The sequence below is a fragment of the Aquarana catesbeiana genome, linkage group LG13 (genome assembly GCF_042186555.1).
Source record: "Aquarana catesbeiana isolate 2022-GZ linkage group LG13, ASM4218655v1, whole genome shotgun sequence".
In the NCBI taxonomy this organism is placed as follows: domain Eukaryota; kingdom Metazoa; phylum Chordata; class Amphibia; order Anura; family Ranidae; genus Aquarana; species Aquarana catesbeiana.
Genome location: NC_133336.1, coordinates 73,344,888 through 73,360,460, shown reverse-complemented (window position 1 = coordinate 73,360,460; position 15,573 = coordinate 73,344,888). Strand labels below are relative to the sequence as shown.

At 44.7% G+C, this 15,573-nt stretch overlaps 1 protein-coding gene across 1 annotated transcript in view; it reads right to left on the bottom strand.

The window, feature by feature from the left end:
• LRRC57 (leucine rich repeat containing 57) overlaps window positions 1–15,573 on the bottom strand; it is a 73,525-nt gene that overhangs the window by 22,271 nt on the left and 35,681 nt on the right. The window contains exons 4-5 of the mRNA XM_073609760.1: window positions 15,130–15,398; window positions 6,903–7,088 (exon numbers count right to left, since the gene is read on the bottom strand). Of these exons, the coding sequence (XP_073465861.1) occupies window positions 6,903–7,088; window positions 15,130–15,398 (455 nt within the window). The remainder of the gene's footprint in view (window positions 1–6,902; window positions 7,089–15,129; window positions 15,399–15,573) is intronic.

The window sequence follows — 15,573 nt, the reverse complement described above, 5'->3', positions numbered from 1 at the left end:
TTATGCCATCACCTTATTGTTTAGACCTGTACAAGAAAATTAGGCCAGCTACACATGACCCCTTTTATGGGTGGAGAAGATAGATAGGCTTGCTGTTGCTTCCACAGCTATACACTCAAGAAAGAAAGTTCAACAAAGTGTGCATTTCCCTTTAAAACGCAAGCTGCTTTCCTCTGTCCACTTCTCCCATCTTGTACTATAATATGCACAAAAGGAATATAGAGCTCCAATTATGCAGTATTTGAAGTCAGTCAAATAATTTATTAAAGAGCAAATGCGCTCACATTTACTGGTACACATGTACTGGTGCACTACAGCGGGATTGCACAAACGTCAAAGCCAACACATGGTATTACTGACACCACTTTCGGAGCCACACTTCCGGTCTGTCTGTATGATGTGACCCAGCTCTGCCTAACACATTGCGTCACTGGTCCATGACTTCACCAGGGTATGGTGGAGGGTGACAAGCCGGTATTTATCAAAGCGCTTTGTTTGTATGTTACCATGGTTAGGCTCTCATTTACATGTCCTACCTAGGATACACAGTACATTATCCTCCTAAATACTAGCATTAACCTCTCTCTTACTTGGGTGGCATATTATGTACTAGTTAGAAACAATATATGCACCAAGCATGTGCTGGAAATAGATAAAAAAAATAATCAAAAAACATAATAATATCCATACTTTATTATCAGACAAAATAAAATATCATTAAAACCTATTTTAGAGATGAAACTCATTGAAAAAATAAGAATAAAACAGCATGGTTTTCCCCCCAGTCCATTACCAGGCCCTTTGGGTCTGGTATGAATATTAAGGGGAACCCTGCGCCAAATGTACCCTTATGCGAGCACGCAACCTGGCAGGTCGCAGGAAAAGAGGGGGAACGAGAGAGCGCCCCCCCTCCTGAACTATACCAGGCCACATGCCCTCAACACGGGGAGGGTGCTTTGGATTAGCCCCCAAAGCACCTTGTCCCCATGTTGATGAGGACAAGGGCCTCATCCCCACAACCCTTGCCCGGTGGTTGCATATCCACCTCACGCCGCAGTCGAGCCGAAAAAAAAATGTTGCGGCTTTCTTTTTTTTTCAGCTCATCGGGCGACGCAAGATGAATTTACATCGTGGGACATTTTTAATCTTCTTCTTTTAAATAAAGGACTTGTCCCAAAGTGTCTCCTGTCTTTTTTACACTTTTTTTGTGAAATGGTAGGGGTACAATGTACCCGTTACCAATTCACATAGAGGGGGGAGGCCAGGATCTGGGGGTCCCCTTGTTAAAAAGGGGGCTTCCAGATTTCAATATGCCCCCTGCCCGCAGGCCCCCACAGCCACGGGGCAAGGGTTGTGGGGGATGGCATCAACATGGGGACAAGGTGCTTTGGGGGGCTACTCCAAAGCACCCTCCTCATGTTGAGGGCATGTGGCCTGGTAAAGTTCGGGGGGGGGGCACTCTCTCGTCCCTTTTCCTGCAGCCTGCCAGGTTGCGTGCTCGGATAAGGGGCTGGTATGGATTTTGGGGGGATCCCTACGCCTTTTTTTTTATTTGGTGCAGGGTTCCGCTTAATTTCCATACCAGACTTGAAGGGCCTGGTATGGATTTTGGGGGGACCCCCACACAATTTAAAAAAAAAAAAATTTGGTTCAGGGCTCCCCTTAACCACTTCCGGACCACCACATGCCGATATATGTCCTAACTTTGAAGAGGGATATCTCTGTTATGGCAGCAGCTAGCTGCCATAACCCTGGTATCCTTTTCTTCGGCGGGCGGTCCGGTTTCTGATAATCGTGGTCTCTGCAGCGGATTTGCCGCAAGGTCACTTATTGGGGGCAGGAGAGGTCCCCCCCGCCGCTCTCTGGTGCCCTCCGCCGCTTACTGGGGCCGTCGGTAGCGGCGGAGGCGATCGGATCCTAATCCTTGCTGGGTATGGAGACGAGTGAGGGGAAGAAGATTGCATTTTAGTGTAAATATGAGATCTGAGATCTTTTTGACCCCTGATCTCATATTTAGGAGGTCCTGTCATGCTTTTTTCAAGGGATGTTTACATTCCTTGAAATAGGAATAAAAGTGACAATTTTTTATTTTTTTTTAAAGAACAGTGTAAAAATAAAAAAGTAAAATAAATAAGGAAAAAATGTAAACATTTTTAAACACGCTGAGCTCGCGTACAGAAGTGAATGCATACATGAGTAGTGCCCACATATGAAAACTGTGTTCAAACCACACATGTGAGGTATGAGGTATGTGAGCAATAATTTTAGCCCAAGACCTCCTCTGTAACTCAAAACATGCAACCTGTGGAATTTTTTAAACGTCGCCTATGGAGAAGGGTAAAAGTTTGTCGCCATTCCACGAGCGGGCGCAATTTTGAAGCGTAACATGTTGGGTATCAATTTACTCGGCATAACATTATCTTTCACAATATGAAAAACATTTGGGCTAACTTTACTGCTGTCTTATTTTTTAATTTAAAAAAAAAAGTGTATTTTTTCCAAAAAAAGTGCGCTTGTAAGACCGCTGCGGTGAGACAAAAAGTATTGCAACGACCGCCATTTAATTCTCTAGGATGTTAGCAAAAAAAAAATATATAATGTTTGGGGGTTATAAGTAATTTTCTAGCAAAAAAAAAAAAAAAACAGTTTTTAACTTGCAAACAAATCTGTTTATATATATTGCCGAGACCTGACAAATAATTACAGCCGCGATCAGGTTTTAAATGACTTTTTTCCTTTAGAAATGTCATTTTGCTGTGGTACTGTTCTAAACAAAGGAAAACTGTGCCACTTTACAGGCATACTATAGACAACACCGAAGAAATGACACTTTGTTACAGTGTAAAGTGGTGGGTGTAAAGCTTGTATAACAGTGTAAATTTGCTGTCCCCTCAAAATAACTCACAGCTGTTAATGTCTAAACCGCTGGCAAAAAAAAAGAGAGAGTACACCCCTAAGGGAAAATGTCCAAATTGGGCCCAATTAGCCATTCTCCCTTCCCGGTGTCATGCGACTTGTTAGTGTTACAAGGTCCCAGGTGTAAATGGGGAGCAGGTGTGAAATTTGTTGTTAGCACTCTCACTCTCCCATACTGGTCACTGGACGTTCAACTTGGCACCTCATGGCAAAGAACTCTCTGAGGATCTGAAAAATAGGATTTTTCCGTCATACTTACCTGTAAAATCCTTTTTTTGGAGTAAATCACGGGACGCAGAGCAACCATAATAATGACTATATGGGTTATACGCCACCTATAGGTGGATGGACACTGGCAGATAGTCAAACAGGAAGTCCATCCCTATATAACCCCTCCTACACAAGAAGGACCTCAGTTTTGTAGCAAAGCAATGAATATCCCAAAAAAGATGGGAGGGAGCTCTGTGTCCCATGATGTACTCCAAGAAAAGGATTTTACAGGTAAGTATGATGGAAAAATCCTATTTTCTTTATCGTACATCACGGGACATAGAGCAACCATAATAATGACTATATGGGATGTCCTAAAGCAATGCCCTTGAGGGGAGGGAGACACAAATCACAGAAACTGCCACCCGAGAAGGACTCCTTCTGTCGCCCTAAACATACTGTGGCCAAACCAGTATCCTCTGTGGCTTTGATATCTATCTGGTAAAATCTTATGAATGTATGAACAAAAGACCATGTAATGGCCTTAAATTCTGAGCCACTGACACCTGATGGTGGATGGCCCAAGATGCCCCCACACACCTGGTAACGAGCGCTTTTACCAAAAAAAGGGGTGGGGGACCTTGCCCTTTCAAGCCATAGGCTTGAATAATTAACTGGCAAATCCAATGCCTCCTGCCCATCCTGGGCTCTACTGGCAACACAAACCAGGATTCCTGACCTGTACCGACAAATCGAGTAATTCTGCCTGCCAGAACTACGTCCAGAGTAATGATGGGCTCGGGAGTGTTCTCACACTCCACGTGCAGAGCCCGCCAGGAAGTCGGCACGGTGCTGCGCTAATCACAGTCATGTCTCACTGCCTGTGATTATCGCAGCGCCGTGCCGACTTCCTGGCGGGCTCTGCGCGTGGAGTGTGCGAACATGTCCGAGCCCATCCTTACTCCAGTGTATGCAGTGATCTAACTCCTGCCAACTAAGAATCAGAAAAGAAGGCAAAACATTGTCTTGATTCAAGTGAAAACTAGACACCATTCTAGGAAAAAAAATGGATGAGGATGCAACATCACCTTATGATGCGAGACCAAGAACGGCTCCTTGCTTGAAAGCCGCCAGGACTCAAGACCATTAGGTCCCGCTGGACTGGAAGTGTCCCAGGAGCGACCCCTGCACGACTCGCTATGTCAGTGTACCAAGCCCTCCTGGGCTAATTCGGCTAACATTATTATCAGTGTTACCCCCTTCTGAATTCTTCGCAAAAGATGTGGCAGAAGTCCCGGACACAACTTGTCCCAACCTGTTGTAGAACTTGGAATCTAGAAGATTCACCTACAAAGTTCCCCCTGCCACTATTCTATACCTGGAATATGCACTGACGATAGAGACAGCACTTGTGCTGTCCCAGACAGAATGTGGTTCACCTTCCTGAGCTGCATGACTCCTGGTGCCACCCTGGTGGTTGATATATATGCCCCTGCAGAGGCTTTTCCGGATGAATCTACAACTGGTTTGTACCATAATCCAGAGCAAGGTGTACTGGCCAAAAGCTCCAAGATATTTTTAGGCAGTATACTCTCCTGTGGAGACCAAGTCCACTGAACTGTAGCCACCCCCAAACCAAAACAGAGAAACCGGCCTCAGTGGTTATTATCTTCCAATACCTGAAAGGAAGAATTCCACCTTTCTAGATTCCGAACCATCAACCACCAATCCTTAGCTGTGCAACACCCCAGAGAACAGAGCCCTTCGGCAATCCAATGCCTGGATCTTCAAGTTCCCGACAGAGAGAATGATCCTTTACCAAGACCGTAGGACTGTACATAAGGAATGTGCTTTGACCTAGATACAGCTTCCTACTGCAAAATGTAGCGAAGGAAAATCTGGACCAACTGCTTCCTGAGCAAAGGTTATTGAGGTATACAGAGATTGACACCCCCTGCGTCTTTAGCAAGTCCAACACTGGAGCTAGGAGCTTTGAGAACCTCAGAAGCAGTGGCCAGCCCGAAGGATGGCCACAAAAAAGAAAACAGACGACTCTCCACTGTAATTACAGAAATCTTTGATGAGGCTGGAAACAACCCGGCACATGGAGCTGTGTGTTTCCTGATGATTATGGGCCCCGCAAACTACCTCTTTCAGAGAGGTCATCACTGAACAGACCAAGCCTATCTAAAAAAAGAAGGATACCCAGCGGATTGAGATCTTAAGATAGACCACATGTCCCTATTCAGTTTTGAAGCTGCTACCATCTAATTGTTTTACAATAATGAGCCCATAACTTTTGCTTCAAGACCCAACGCAAGGCCAAGACTGACCCGACTAAGTAAGGAGCGAACCACCTCAGAGACTGCTCTAAAATCTTATGGTCTGAGATACTCTCAAATACAGCAGCCTCGGATGCCTCCCTCACTTAGAAGGGAAACCTGGGTAGTCTCCCATTCAAGTACTAATCAGGCTTGATCCGGGATCAGGCACCACAGTGGCTCAGATCACCTTGATGCCATTGGTCCAACAGGAGATGTGAACATTGCCAGACCACTGAACCAGAGGGCAGTGTACATACCACACCTTTCTAAGTAATTTAGCTAGTCTAACATATACATAATAAAGTGACTGTATTATACAAACTAATACGCAGTTACACAAGGATGCAGGCCTAGACAATGTCGGCCTACCGCTATACAACCCCGTAGGTATGTAAGTATGCAGGTACCCAGGTATGCAAAAATGCAGGTATACAAAGTATTCTTGCCATTCATGCATCTATGTATGCAGCTTATGGCAATAAGTACATATGTATGTATCCCAAGGCAAATAAGCACATATGTATATAGTACTAGGCAAAAAAACATATGTATGTAGTCCTAGGAAAAATAAGCACATATGTATACAGTCTAAAGTAAATAAGCACGTGTATACAGTTTAATGCAACTAAGCACATATGTATACAGTTCAAGCTAAGCATATACGTATGCAGTACAAATGAAAACATGCCAGCATGCGTTTAAGCAATATGCATTTATGGAAACATGTAGGTATTTGCTTAAGTATATATATATATATATATATATATATATAAGCAAATAAAAAGTTTCTGATTTATTTCACAATAGAGGTTTTGGTATTGATGCTTTGTTGTATTAACACTGGAGGCATTTGTGAGATTCATAGTTTACGACTGGATGAATATTTTAGAGCAGCGCGGCATCATCAAGTATTTATATTTAACTTTCATGTAGGAACACGTAAGGTGTCAGCTTCAGCTCATTGGTTGTATAATTTTTTTTTTTTATTTTGGCTTGCTTTTGAATATTTAAGTCATGGGGTGGCAGCGCAGTTGCTGTCATATGGGAAGGGTGAAGGAAAATTCTATAGTATAGAGTGTCACTGGTGGTTGTGCCCAGCAGGACATTTGGACATCTGTATGAACAAGGCTTTTACAAGTGAATAAGATATGGTAAATGCATGGATAATCTTATGGGAAGGGTGAAGGAAAATTCTATAGTATAGAGTGTCACTGGTGGTTGCGCCCAGCAGGACATTTGGACATCTGTACGAACAAGGCTTTTACAAGTGAATAAAATATGGTAAATGCATGGATAATCTTATGGGAAGATGAAGATGTTGCTGAAATTATTGGTCTAGTGTCAGAGTCTCTTTAAACAAACTCAGATTTCACTTTACTATTGAATACTAGCACCTGTTTGACTTCTACATGCTGTTGTAAATTTCCTCTATGCTTGCATATACTCACTGACCTTGTCATAGCCTTCTAGGTCTCTCAGCATTTTTATTTCAAAAAGGTTTCCCTCCACAGCCAACAGGGAGATCTGGGAATCACTGAGTATGCAATGGGGTAACATACTGAGCTCCAAACAGTTCTCTTCTAGACGCAAAACCTTGAGACGTGGACACCGAGAAACTTGAGCTGAGATCTGGGATATCTGTGTGAAAAGAATATAAAGTTATCACAACTACTATACTTTGCACTTGTGTGTGGCTCTAGTGGCTCAATTTGGAAACAGAGAAATAAGGTCAGTGGGCACAATAGTAACCCCCAGCACTGGTATCAGTGGGGACAATAATAACCCCCAGCACTGGTATCAGTGGGGACAATAATAACCCCCAGCACTAGTATCAGTGGGGACAATAATAACCCCCAGCACTGGTATCAGTGGGCACAATAATTACACCCAGCATTGGGGTCAGCGAACACAATAATAGCCCACAATACTAGCATCAGTACTGTTAACCTTCTCCCTCACTTTGGTGGTCACTGGCAGCAAAATTGAACCCCTCTGCACTGGTGATCCGTGTCAGTGAAATTAAAATCCTTGCCCTGCACTGGTGAATATGGTAGTTAAATTTAATGCTCCCATTACATTGGTAGTCGGTGGCAGTAATAGTGAGCCACCAGCAGCGCACCCTCGTGCCCGATACCCAGAAGTGCAGGATCACACACACATACATTATATTATATGATCCTGTGCAGTGAGGCTGCCCTGTAGCAGTAAATGTGCTATGGGGCAGTCTGCAATTGGTTCAGGTACAAAACATTCTGTGAGCAGTTTCCCCCCGGCTCTGCCCCATACTTACCTGAGCCCGATGGCGATCCAGAGCTATGAATGAGAGCAGGATCACTGCTCTCTTTCTCTCTCTCTCTCTTCACCGACTCAAATCCTGCAGTGGGAGCCATTGGCTCCTGCTGCTGTCAATTAAATGCAGTGAGAATGGAGCAGGAGCAGTATTGTTTGTGTCCATGGACACACAGAACTGGCTCGGGAGCGAGCTTCCATTAGTGTCCCTATAGCAAGCAGCTTGCTATGGGTGCACACAGCGGCGGGGGATAGGAGCCCAGAAGAGGAGGATCTGGGCTGCTCTTTGCAAAACTATTCCACAGAGCAGGTAAGTATACCATGTTTGTTATTTTATTAGAAAAGAAAATGAAAGCTTTACAATCACTTTAACTTCAGGCACCATGATTTACATCTGCCTGTCATCCCAGAACCAACATTATTGTCCAGAAAGTAGATGCTGACCCTGTTTGATCTCTAAACAAAGATGGTGCTGGCCTTTTAGAGTGAAAAGCAGATTAGAACAAACAACTTGTACACAGCAATAATATGTTTGAACTTAACCTGAAATATACTTACTGCTAGGCTCATTTTAACACTGGAAAGTGTGTGATAAGGATAGACCTGGTTGTCAAAATCTGATTTAGGACCACAACCTCAACTTGCCCCATCTATGGGAGGAAGAGGGATGTGTGATTAAAGTACAATTGTCAGTACCCTAAAAAGGTACCAAGAGGCTCCAGCTCTACAATGAAGACACTAAATGGTGCCTACACATACCATAAGATGCATTCTTCTGCAGCCTGTGGCCCCGAATCCCAGGACATGGAAGAAATCAAAGCCACCAGAGGAGCTCCCTTCTAAATACAGCTCTTATATTTTCAAGGGACAACAATCAAACTGAATGAAGTACCACCTATGGCTGAGATCTGGCATTGTGGTTCTCTGTAAAAACAGATTTTACATTTGGGTCTACAAGTCTGCTAAATATTACAACAGCAAAATGGCCTCACTACCCACTACCCACTACAAGGAGCTTTGGAGGTGAGGGAAACTTTCCAAACATTTTTTGGGCAGCACCGTGGTTAACACTTCTGCCTTGCAGCACTGGGGTCCTTGGCTGCATACTATTTGTATGGAGTTTGCACGTTTTCCCTGTGCTTGCATGAGTCTAAAATTGGAGTGTGTGTGTGGTGTGGTGTGGCGTGTATATATTTACAGTATCTCACAAAAGTGAGTACACCCCTCACATTTTTGTAAATATTTTATTATATCTTTTCATGTGACAACACTGAAACAATGACACTTTGCTACAATGTAAAGTAGTGAGAGTATACAGCTTGTAATACAGTGTAAATTTGTTGTCCATTGAAAATAACAACACACAGCCATTAATGTCTAAACCGTTGGCAACAAAAGTGAGTACACCCCTAAGTGAAAATGTCCAAATTGGGCCCAATTAGCCATTTTCCCTCCCCAGTGTCATATGGCTCATTAGTATTACAAGGTCTCAGGTGTGAATGGGGAGCTCAACATGGCACCTCATGGAAGTTCAACATGGCACCTCATGGCAAAGAACTCTCTGAGGATCTAAAAAAAAAAAAAAAAAAAAAAAGAATTGTTGCTCTACATAAAGATGGCCTAGGCTAAAAAAAGATTGCCAAGACCCTGAAACTGAGCTGCAGCACGGTGGCCAAGAAACAGACGCATGAGTGCTGCCAACATTGCTGCAGAGGTGGAAGGAATGGGGTGGTCAGCCTGTCAGTGCTCAGACTATACGCCACACACTGCATCAAATTGGTCTGCATGGCTGTCGTCCCAGAAGGAAGCCTCTTCTAAAGATGATGCACAAGAAAGCCTGCAAACAGTTTGCTTTAGACAAGCAGACTAAGGATATGGATTACTGGAACCATGTCCTGTGGTCTGAGGAGACCAAAATAAACTAATTTGGTTCAGATGGTCTCAAGCGTGTGTGGCAGCAACCAGGTGAGGAGTACAAAGTAGGGATCGACAGATTATTGGTGAGGTCGATTATCGGCAGCCAATATTCAGTTTTGATTAAGTATCAGGCACAAAACGTACCCAATATTACCAATATTGCTTCAAGGAGTTTTACTGGGGTGATGCCTGCAGCTGCAGGCATCACCCCGGTACCGTTTAGAACGGACGGTTGGCTTTATTGTACTAACAACCAATGCGGCTCAGCAGCTGCTCAGCTGTTATTACAAGCAGCGGGAGGGGACGGACGTCCCCCCCCCCCCCCCCCCCCCACTGTCCGACCTGGGCTCTCCCGTCCCACCGGGAGGCCCGAGCAACCAGCCAGCACGGTGTAAAGGTGTACATTTTTTTTTTTAATTTACAGAATATCGGCAATCAGCCTGAGAGGTGGCTGAAATATCGGTATCGTATCGGCACCGAAAAAACAAGATCGGTTGATCCCTAGTACAAAGACAAGTGTATCTTGCGTACAGTCAAAGCATGATGGGGGAAGTGTCATGGTTTGGGGCTGCATGAGTGCTGCCGGAACTGGGGAGCTACAGTTCATTGAGGGAACCATGAATACCAACATGTACTGTGACATACTGAAGCAGAGCATGATCCCCTCCCTTCGGAGACTGGGCCGCAGGGCAGTATTCCAACATGATAACGACCCCAAACACACCTCCAGGACGACCACTTGCTAAAGAAGCTGAGGGTAAAGGTGATGGCCTGGCCAAGCATGTCTCCAGACCTAAACCCTATTGAGTCATCCGTGGGGCAGTGGGGCATCCTCAAACGGAAGGTGGAGGAGTGCAAGGTCTCTAACATCCACCAGCTCCGTGATGTCATCATAGAGGAGTGGAAGAGGACTCCAGTGGCAACCTGTGAAGCACTGGTGAACTCCATGCCCAAGAGGGTTAAGGCAGTGCTTGAAATTAATGGTGGCCACACAAAATATTGACACTTTGGGCCCAAATTTGGACTTTTTCATTTAGGAGTGTACTCACTTTTGTTGCCAGCGGGTTAGACATTAATGGCTGTGTGTGTTACATTATTTTGAGGGGACAGCAAATTTACACTGTTATACAAGCTATACACATTATTATTATCATTATCATTATTTTAGCTGTGTGCTTAGGGTCATTGTCTTGTTGGAAGGTAAACCTTCGGCCCAGTCTGAGGTCCTGAGCACTCTGAAGAAAGTTTTCGTCCAGGATATCCCTGTACTTGGCCGCATTCATCTTTCCCTCGATTGCAACCAGTCATCCTGTCCCTGCAGCTGAAAAACACCCCCACAGCATGATGCTGCCACCACCATGCTTCACTGTTGGGACTGTATTGGACAGGTGATGAGCAGTGCCTGGTTTTCTCCACACATACCACTTAGAATTAAGGCCAAAAAGTTCTATCTTGGTCTCTTCAGACCAGAGAATCTTTATTCTTACCACCTTGGAGTCCTTCAGGTGTTTTTTAGCAAACGCCATGCGGGCTTTCATGTGTCTTGCACTGAGGAGAGGCTTCCGTCGGGCCACTCTGCCATAAAGCCCCGACTGGTGGAGGGCTGCAGTGAAGATTGACTTTCTACAACTTTCTCCCATCTCCCGACTGCATCTCTGGAGCTCAGCCACAGTGATCTTTGGGTTCTTCTTTACCTCTCTCACCAAGGCTCTTCTCCCCCGATAGCTTAGTTTGGCCGGACGGCCAGCTCTAGGAAGAGTTCTGGTCGTCCCAAACGTCTTCCATTTAAGGATTATGGAGGCCACTGTGCTCTTAGGAACCTTAAGTGCAATAGAATTTTTTTGTAACCTTGGCCAGATCTGTGCCTTGCCACAATTCTGTCTCTGAGCTCTTCAGGCAGGCAGTTCCTTTGACCTCATGATTCTCATTTGCTCTGACATGCACTGTGAGCTGTAAGGTCTTATATAAACAGGTGTGTGGCTTTCCTAATCAAGTCCAATCAGTATAATCAAACAGCTGGACTCAAATGAAGGTGTAGAACCATCAAGGATGATCAGAAGAAATGGACAGCACCTGAGTTAAATATATGAGCGTCACAGCAAAGGGTCTGAACACCTACCCATGTGATATTTCAGTTTTTCTTTTTTAATAAATCTGCAAAAATGTCAACAATTCTGTGTTTTTCTGTCAATATGGGGTGCTGTGTGTACATTAATGAGGAAAAAAAAATACAAGTTAGACTTACCGGTAACTTGTTTTCCAACAGGCTTTCAGGACAGCACCCGAGAGATCATGGCTCCTCCTCCCACAGGAAACACCTCCTCAATTAAGTCTTTAATTGGAGTCCTCCACATTGCCTGGTCAGTCGTTTGTAGAGAACTCCAGCCCCAGCTGCAACACATAAGCGACAGTTATATCATAGTATTACAGCAACAGCATAAAAAAAGGACAGGTTACTGCTGTCCTGAAAGTCTATTGGAAAACAAGTTACTGGTAAGTCTAACTTGCATTTTTCCAAAACATCTTTCAAGACAGCACCCAAGAGGATAATCAAGACTTACTCCATTTAGGGTGGGACAACAGCCTGTAAGACTTTTCTTCTAAAAGCCTGGTCCCCAGCCGTCATGAGGTCCAACCTATAATGACGGGCAAAGCTTGACAGACTTGTCCAAGTAGCTGCCTTACAGATTTGTTCGGGGGTGGCGCCAGCTTTTTCTGCCCAACTCACTGCCGAAGCTCTTGTAGAATGAGCCCGGACATTCACTGGACTCTCTTGACCTGTAAGGGAATAGGCTTCTGAGATAGCCATTCTCAACCATCTGGCAATGGTTCCTCTGGAAGCTTGTCTTCCTTTTTTATTACCGGAAAATAAAACAAATAGAGCATCTTAACATCTAAAGTCTTTAGTGTTTTCCAAGTAACTCAAGACTGCTCTTTTAACATCCAGGGTTTGGAATTCTTCCTCCTTCTTATCCGATGGATTAGAACAAAAAGGTAGGAAGTATTATCTCCTGAGTTCGATTCTGGACCGAAGCGACCTTCGGTAAAAAATTAGGATCCGTCTTCAGAACAATTCGGTCTGAAAAAATGGAAAAGAATGGCTCCCTGATTGATAAGGCTTGCAGCTCACTGACTCTTCCACTAAAAAAAAACTGGTTTTCAAAGTAACTAATTTCAGGGAGGCTAAATTAATGGGTTCAAAAGGTTCCCTGGTCAGGGCCTGTAGAACAACTGATAAGTCCCATGCTGGACAGCTTTTGATCACCACTGGTCTAGACCGGGTGAGAGCTTTGAAGAATCTAAGGGTTCTGATGAAATGGATTTTTCCAGAAATACCCCCAGAGCAGCAACTTGAACCTTGAGGGTGCTGACCGCTAGGCCCTTGTCCGCTCCTTCTTGCAGAAATTCAAGAACAGAGGAAATTTGTTTTGGTGATCTGTCAGATGCTGTGCACCAAGAGTTGAAGACTTTCCAAACTTTGGAATATACTGCTCTTGTAACCTTCTTTCTGCTGGATAGGAGGGTAGCCACCAATCTATCCGAGAAACTTTTTCTCTTCAAGAGCTGTTCCTCAGTAGCCAGGCCGTGAGTTTTAGCTTTGCTACTTGTGAAGCAGTGGACCTTGTAACAGAAGGTCTTTCCTTAACGGAAGGTGCCAATACGGTTTTAGTTGCATCTGAAGAAGGGATGAAAACCAAGGCCTTTTGAAACAGAAGAGAGTGATGAGGATCACTGTTGTATCTTCCTTCCTGATTTTCGCTTTGACCCGAGGGATAAGCTGAAACGGGGAGAAAGCTTAACAGAGGTGAAATTTCCAATTGTGCGCTAGAGCATTCACTCCTAGTGATGCCTCGTTCCTGTTTAGGGAGAAGAAACTAGACACTTGCGAGTTTTCCTGGGTCGCAAAGAGATCCACTCTTGGGCGCCCCCACTTGTTCACAATCAAATGGAAGACCTCTGGATTCAATTGCCACTTCGCTTCTAACACCTGGTTCCTGCTGAGGAAGTCCGCTACCCTGTTTAGGGTTCCCTTTAAGTGGACCGCAGACAAGGATAGAGTATGGAGCGCTGCCCAACTTAGAATGCTTCTTGCTAGGTTTTGCAGAACTCTGTTTCTGGTTCCCCCCTGTCTGTTTATGTAGGCCACCGCTGTGGCGTTGTCTGACAAGATCTGAGTATGCTATCTCTGAACTTCTTTTGCAAAGGTCAGTAAGGCTATCTCTATAGCTTTTAGTTCCCTCCAATTTGAGGAACACCAAAAAAAACCCCTGTTGCTGGGCAGCGCTAACACTAGCCACTGCAACATACATTCCCAGGGAGATGGGGGGTGGGGGGGAGGGGGGAAAGGGTGAGTAACCCCCCCCCCCAGGAGAAAACGGCCCAGATTAATAGAGGACACAGTCCCTTACCTTAGCCTTGCTGGCGCCTTGGCTTGCCCCCTTATCCGCTGCATCGCTATCCATAGCTGTCTGTAGACGCGTGGTGAAACGAACGGTTCCAGATTCAAAAACACCGCTGCGCTGACCTGGAACCGGAATTAAGGCACCAGGTGACTCTGCCCTCTCCCTCTGCACTTTGCGGCCGTAAATGACGCACACGCCGACCCAGAAGTGCTGCTTCTTCCCATACAGGACGTGGCTGAGGCGCTCCTCTGCCACCAGAAACATGGCGGCCGCCACCGCTTGTCCGCAAATGCAGCCAGCAGGGAACGGAGGACAACGGCCTGTCTGGCAATAAAATGGAAGCAGCACCCCCAGGCGTACAGGCTCTCCCCGAGCACGGGAGAGGGAGCCCACGGGACCGTCCATCTGGGAGGCAAGTGGGAAGATCACTCTCCCAGGAAAAAAGACTTAACAGGTGAGAACCTGTGTCTCCCAGGAAAGACCTGAGAGATCATGGCTCCCACCAGAGGTGTTCCTCCAGCTGGAGGAAACACAAAAAACTGACGAGGCAACGTGGAGGACTCCAATAAAAGACTTAATTGAAGAGGTGTTTCCTGTGGGAGGAGGAGCCATGATCTCTCGGGTGTTGTCCTGAAAGACGTTTTGGAAAAATGAACTCAAATGATTTTAGCAAATGGCTGCAATATAACAAAGAGTGAAAAATTTAAGGGGGTCTGAATACTTTCCGCCCCCACTAATTATATATATATATACACACACACACACATACACACATATATACATATACATATATACACACACATACACACACACACGTAGGGACTTTAGATTGTAAGCTCCTTGAGGACAGAGACTGATGTGAGTGTACAATAAGTGTTGGGTAAACTATGAGCGCTGAATAAATGAAATACGTAATAATACATATTAAGGTGTTATTTCATATTTCTTCACTAGGAACCACTGTAGGGCCCGATTTCAAGTTTTCTCGAATTAAAAACTCGTATTAAATGTATATATTTTTAAAAAAATAATTTGCATGGACCAGATTCACATTTCCTAGCATTACAGACCTGGTTTTGGTTCAAGTTTATCTCTATGGCTTGCACTCCAGCCACCTCATCAGGAATTGACTGAATTTTATTTTTGGATAGGTCCACCACATCCAGATGCCGCAGGCTGTAGAGCTGGGATGGCATAGCGCGAAGTTGGTTGCCAGAGAGGTTGAGGGTCTTCAAGGCAGAGAGCTGACCAAAGTCTGCTGGGAGGCGGCTGATCTGGTTAGCACTTAGATGCAAAGTCTCCAGTTTTTTCAATCTACACAGTTCATCTGGGAGCTTGCCTGAGAAAACAAGTTTTTACAAAGATTTAGTATAATCTACAGTGGGGAAAATTATTTGATCCCTTGCAGATTCTGTAAGTGTGCCCACTTACAAAGAATTGAAGGGTCTATAATTTTTATCATAGGTGTATTTTAAATGATAGAGACAGAATATTAACCAAAAATGCAGAAAAAA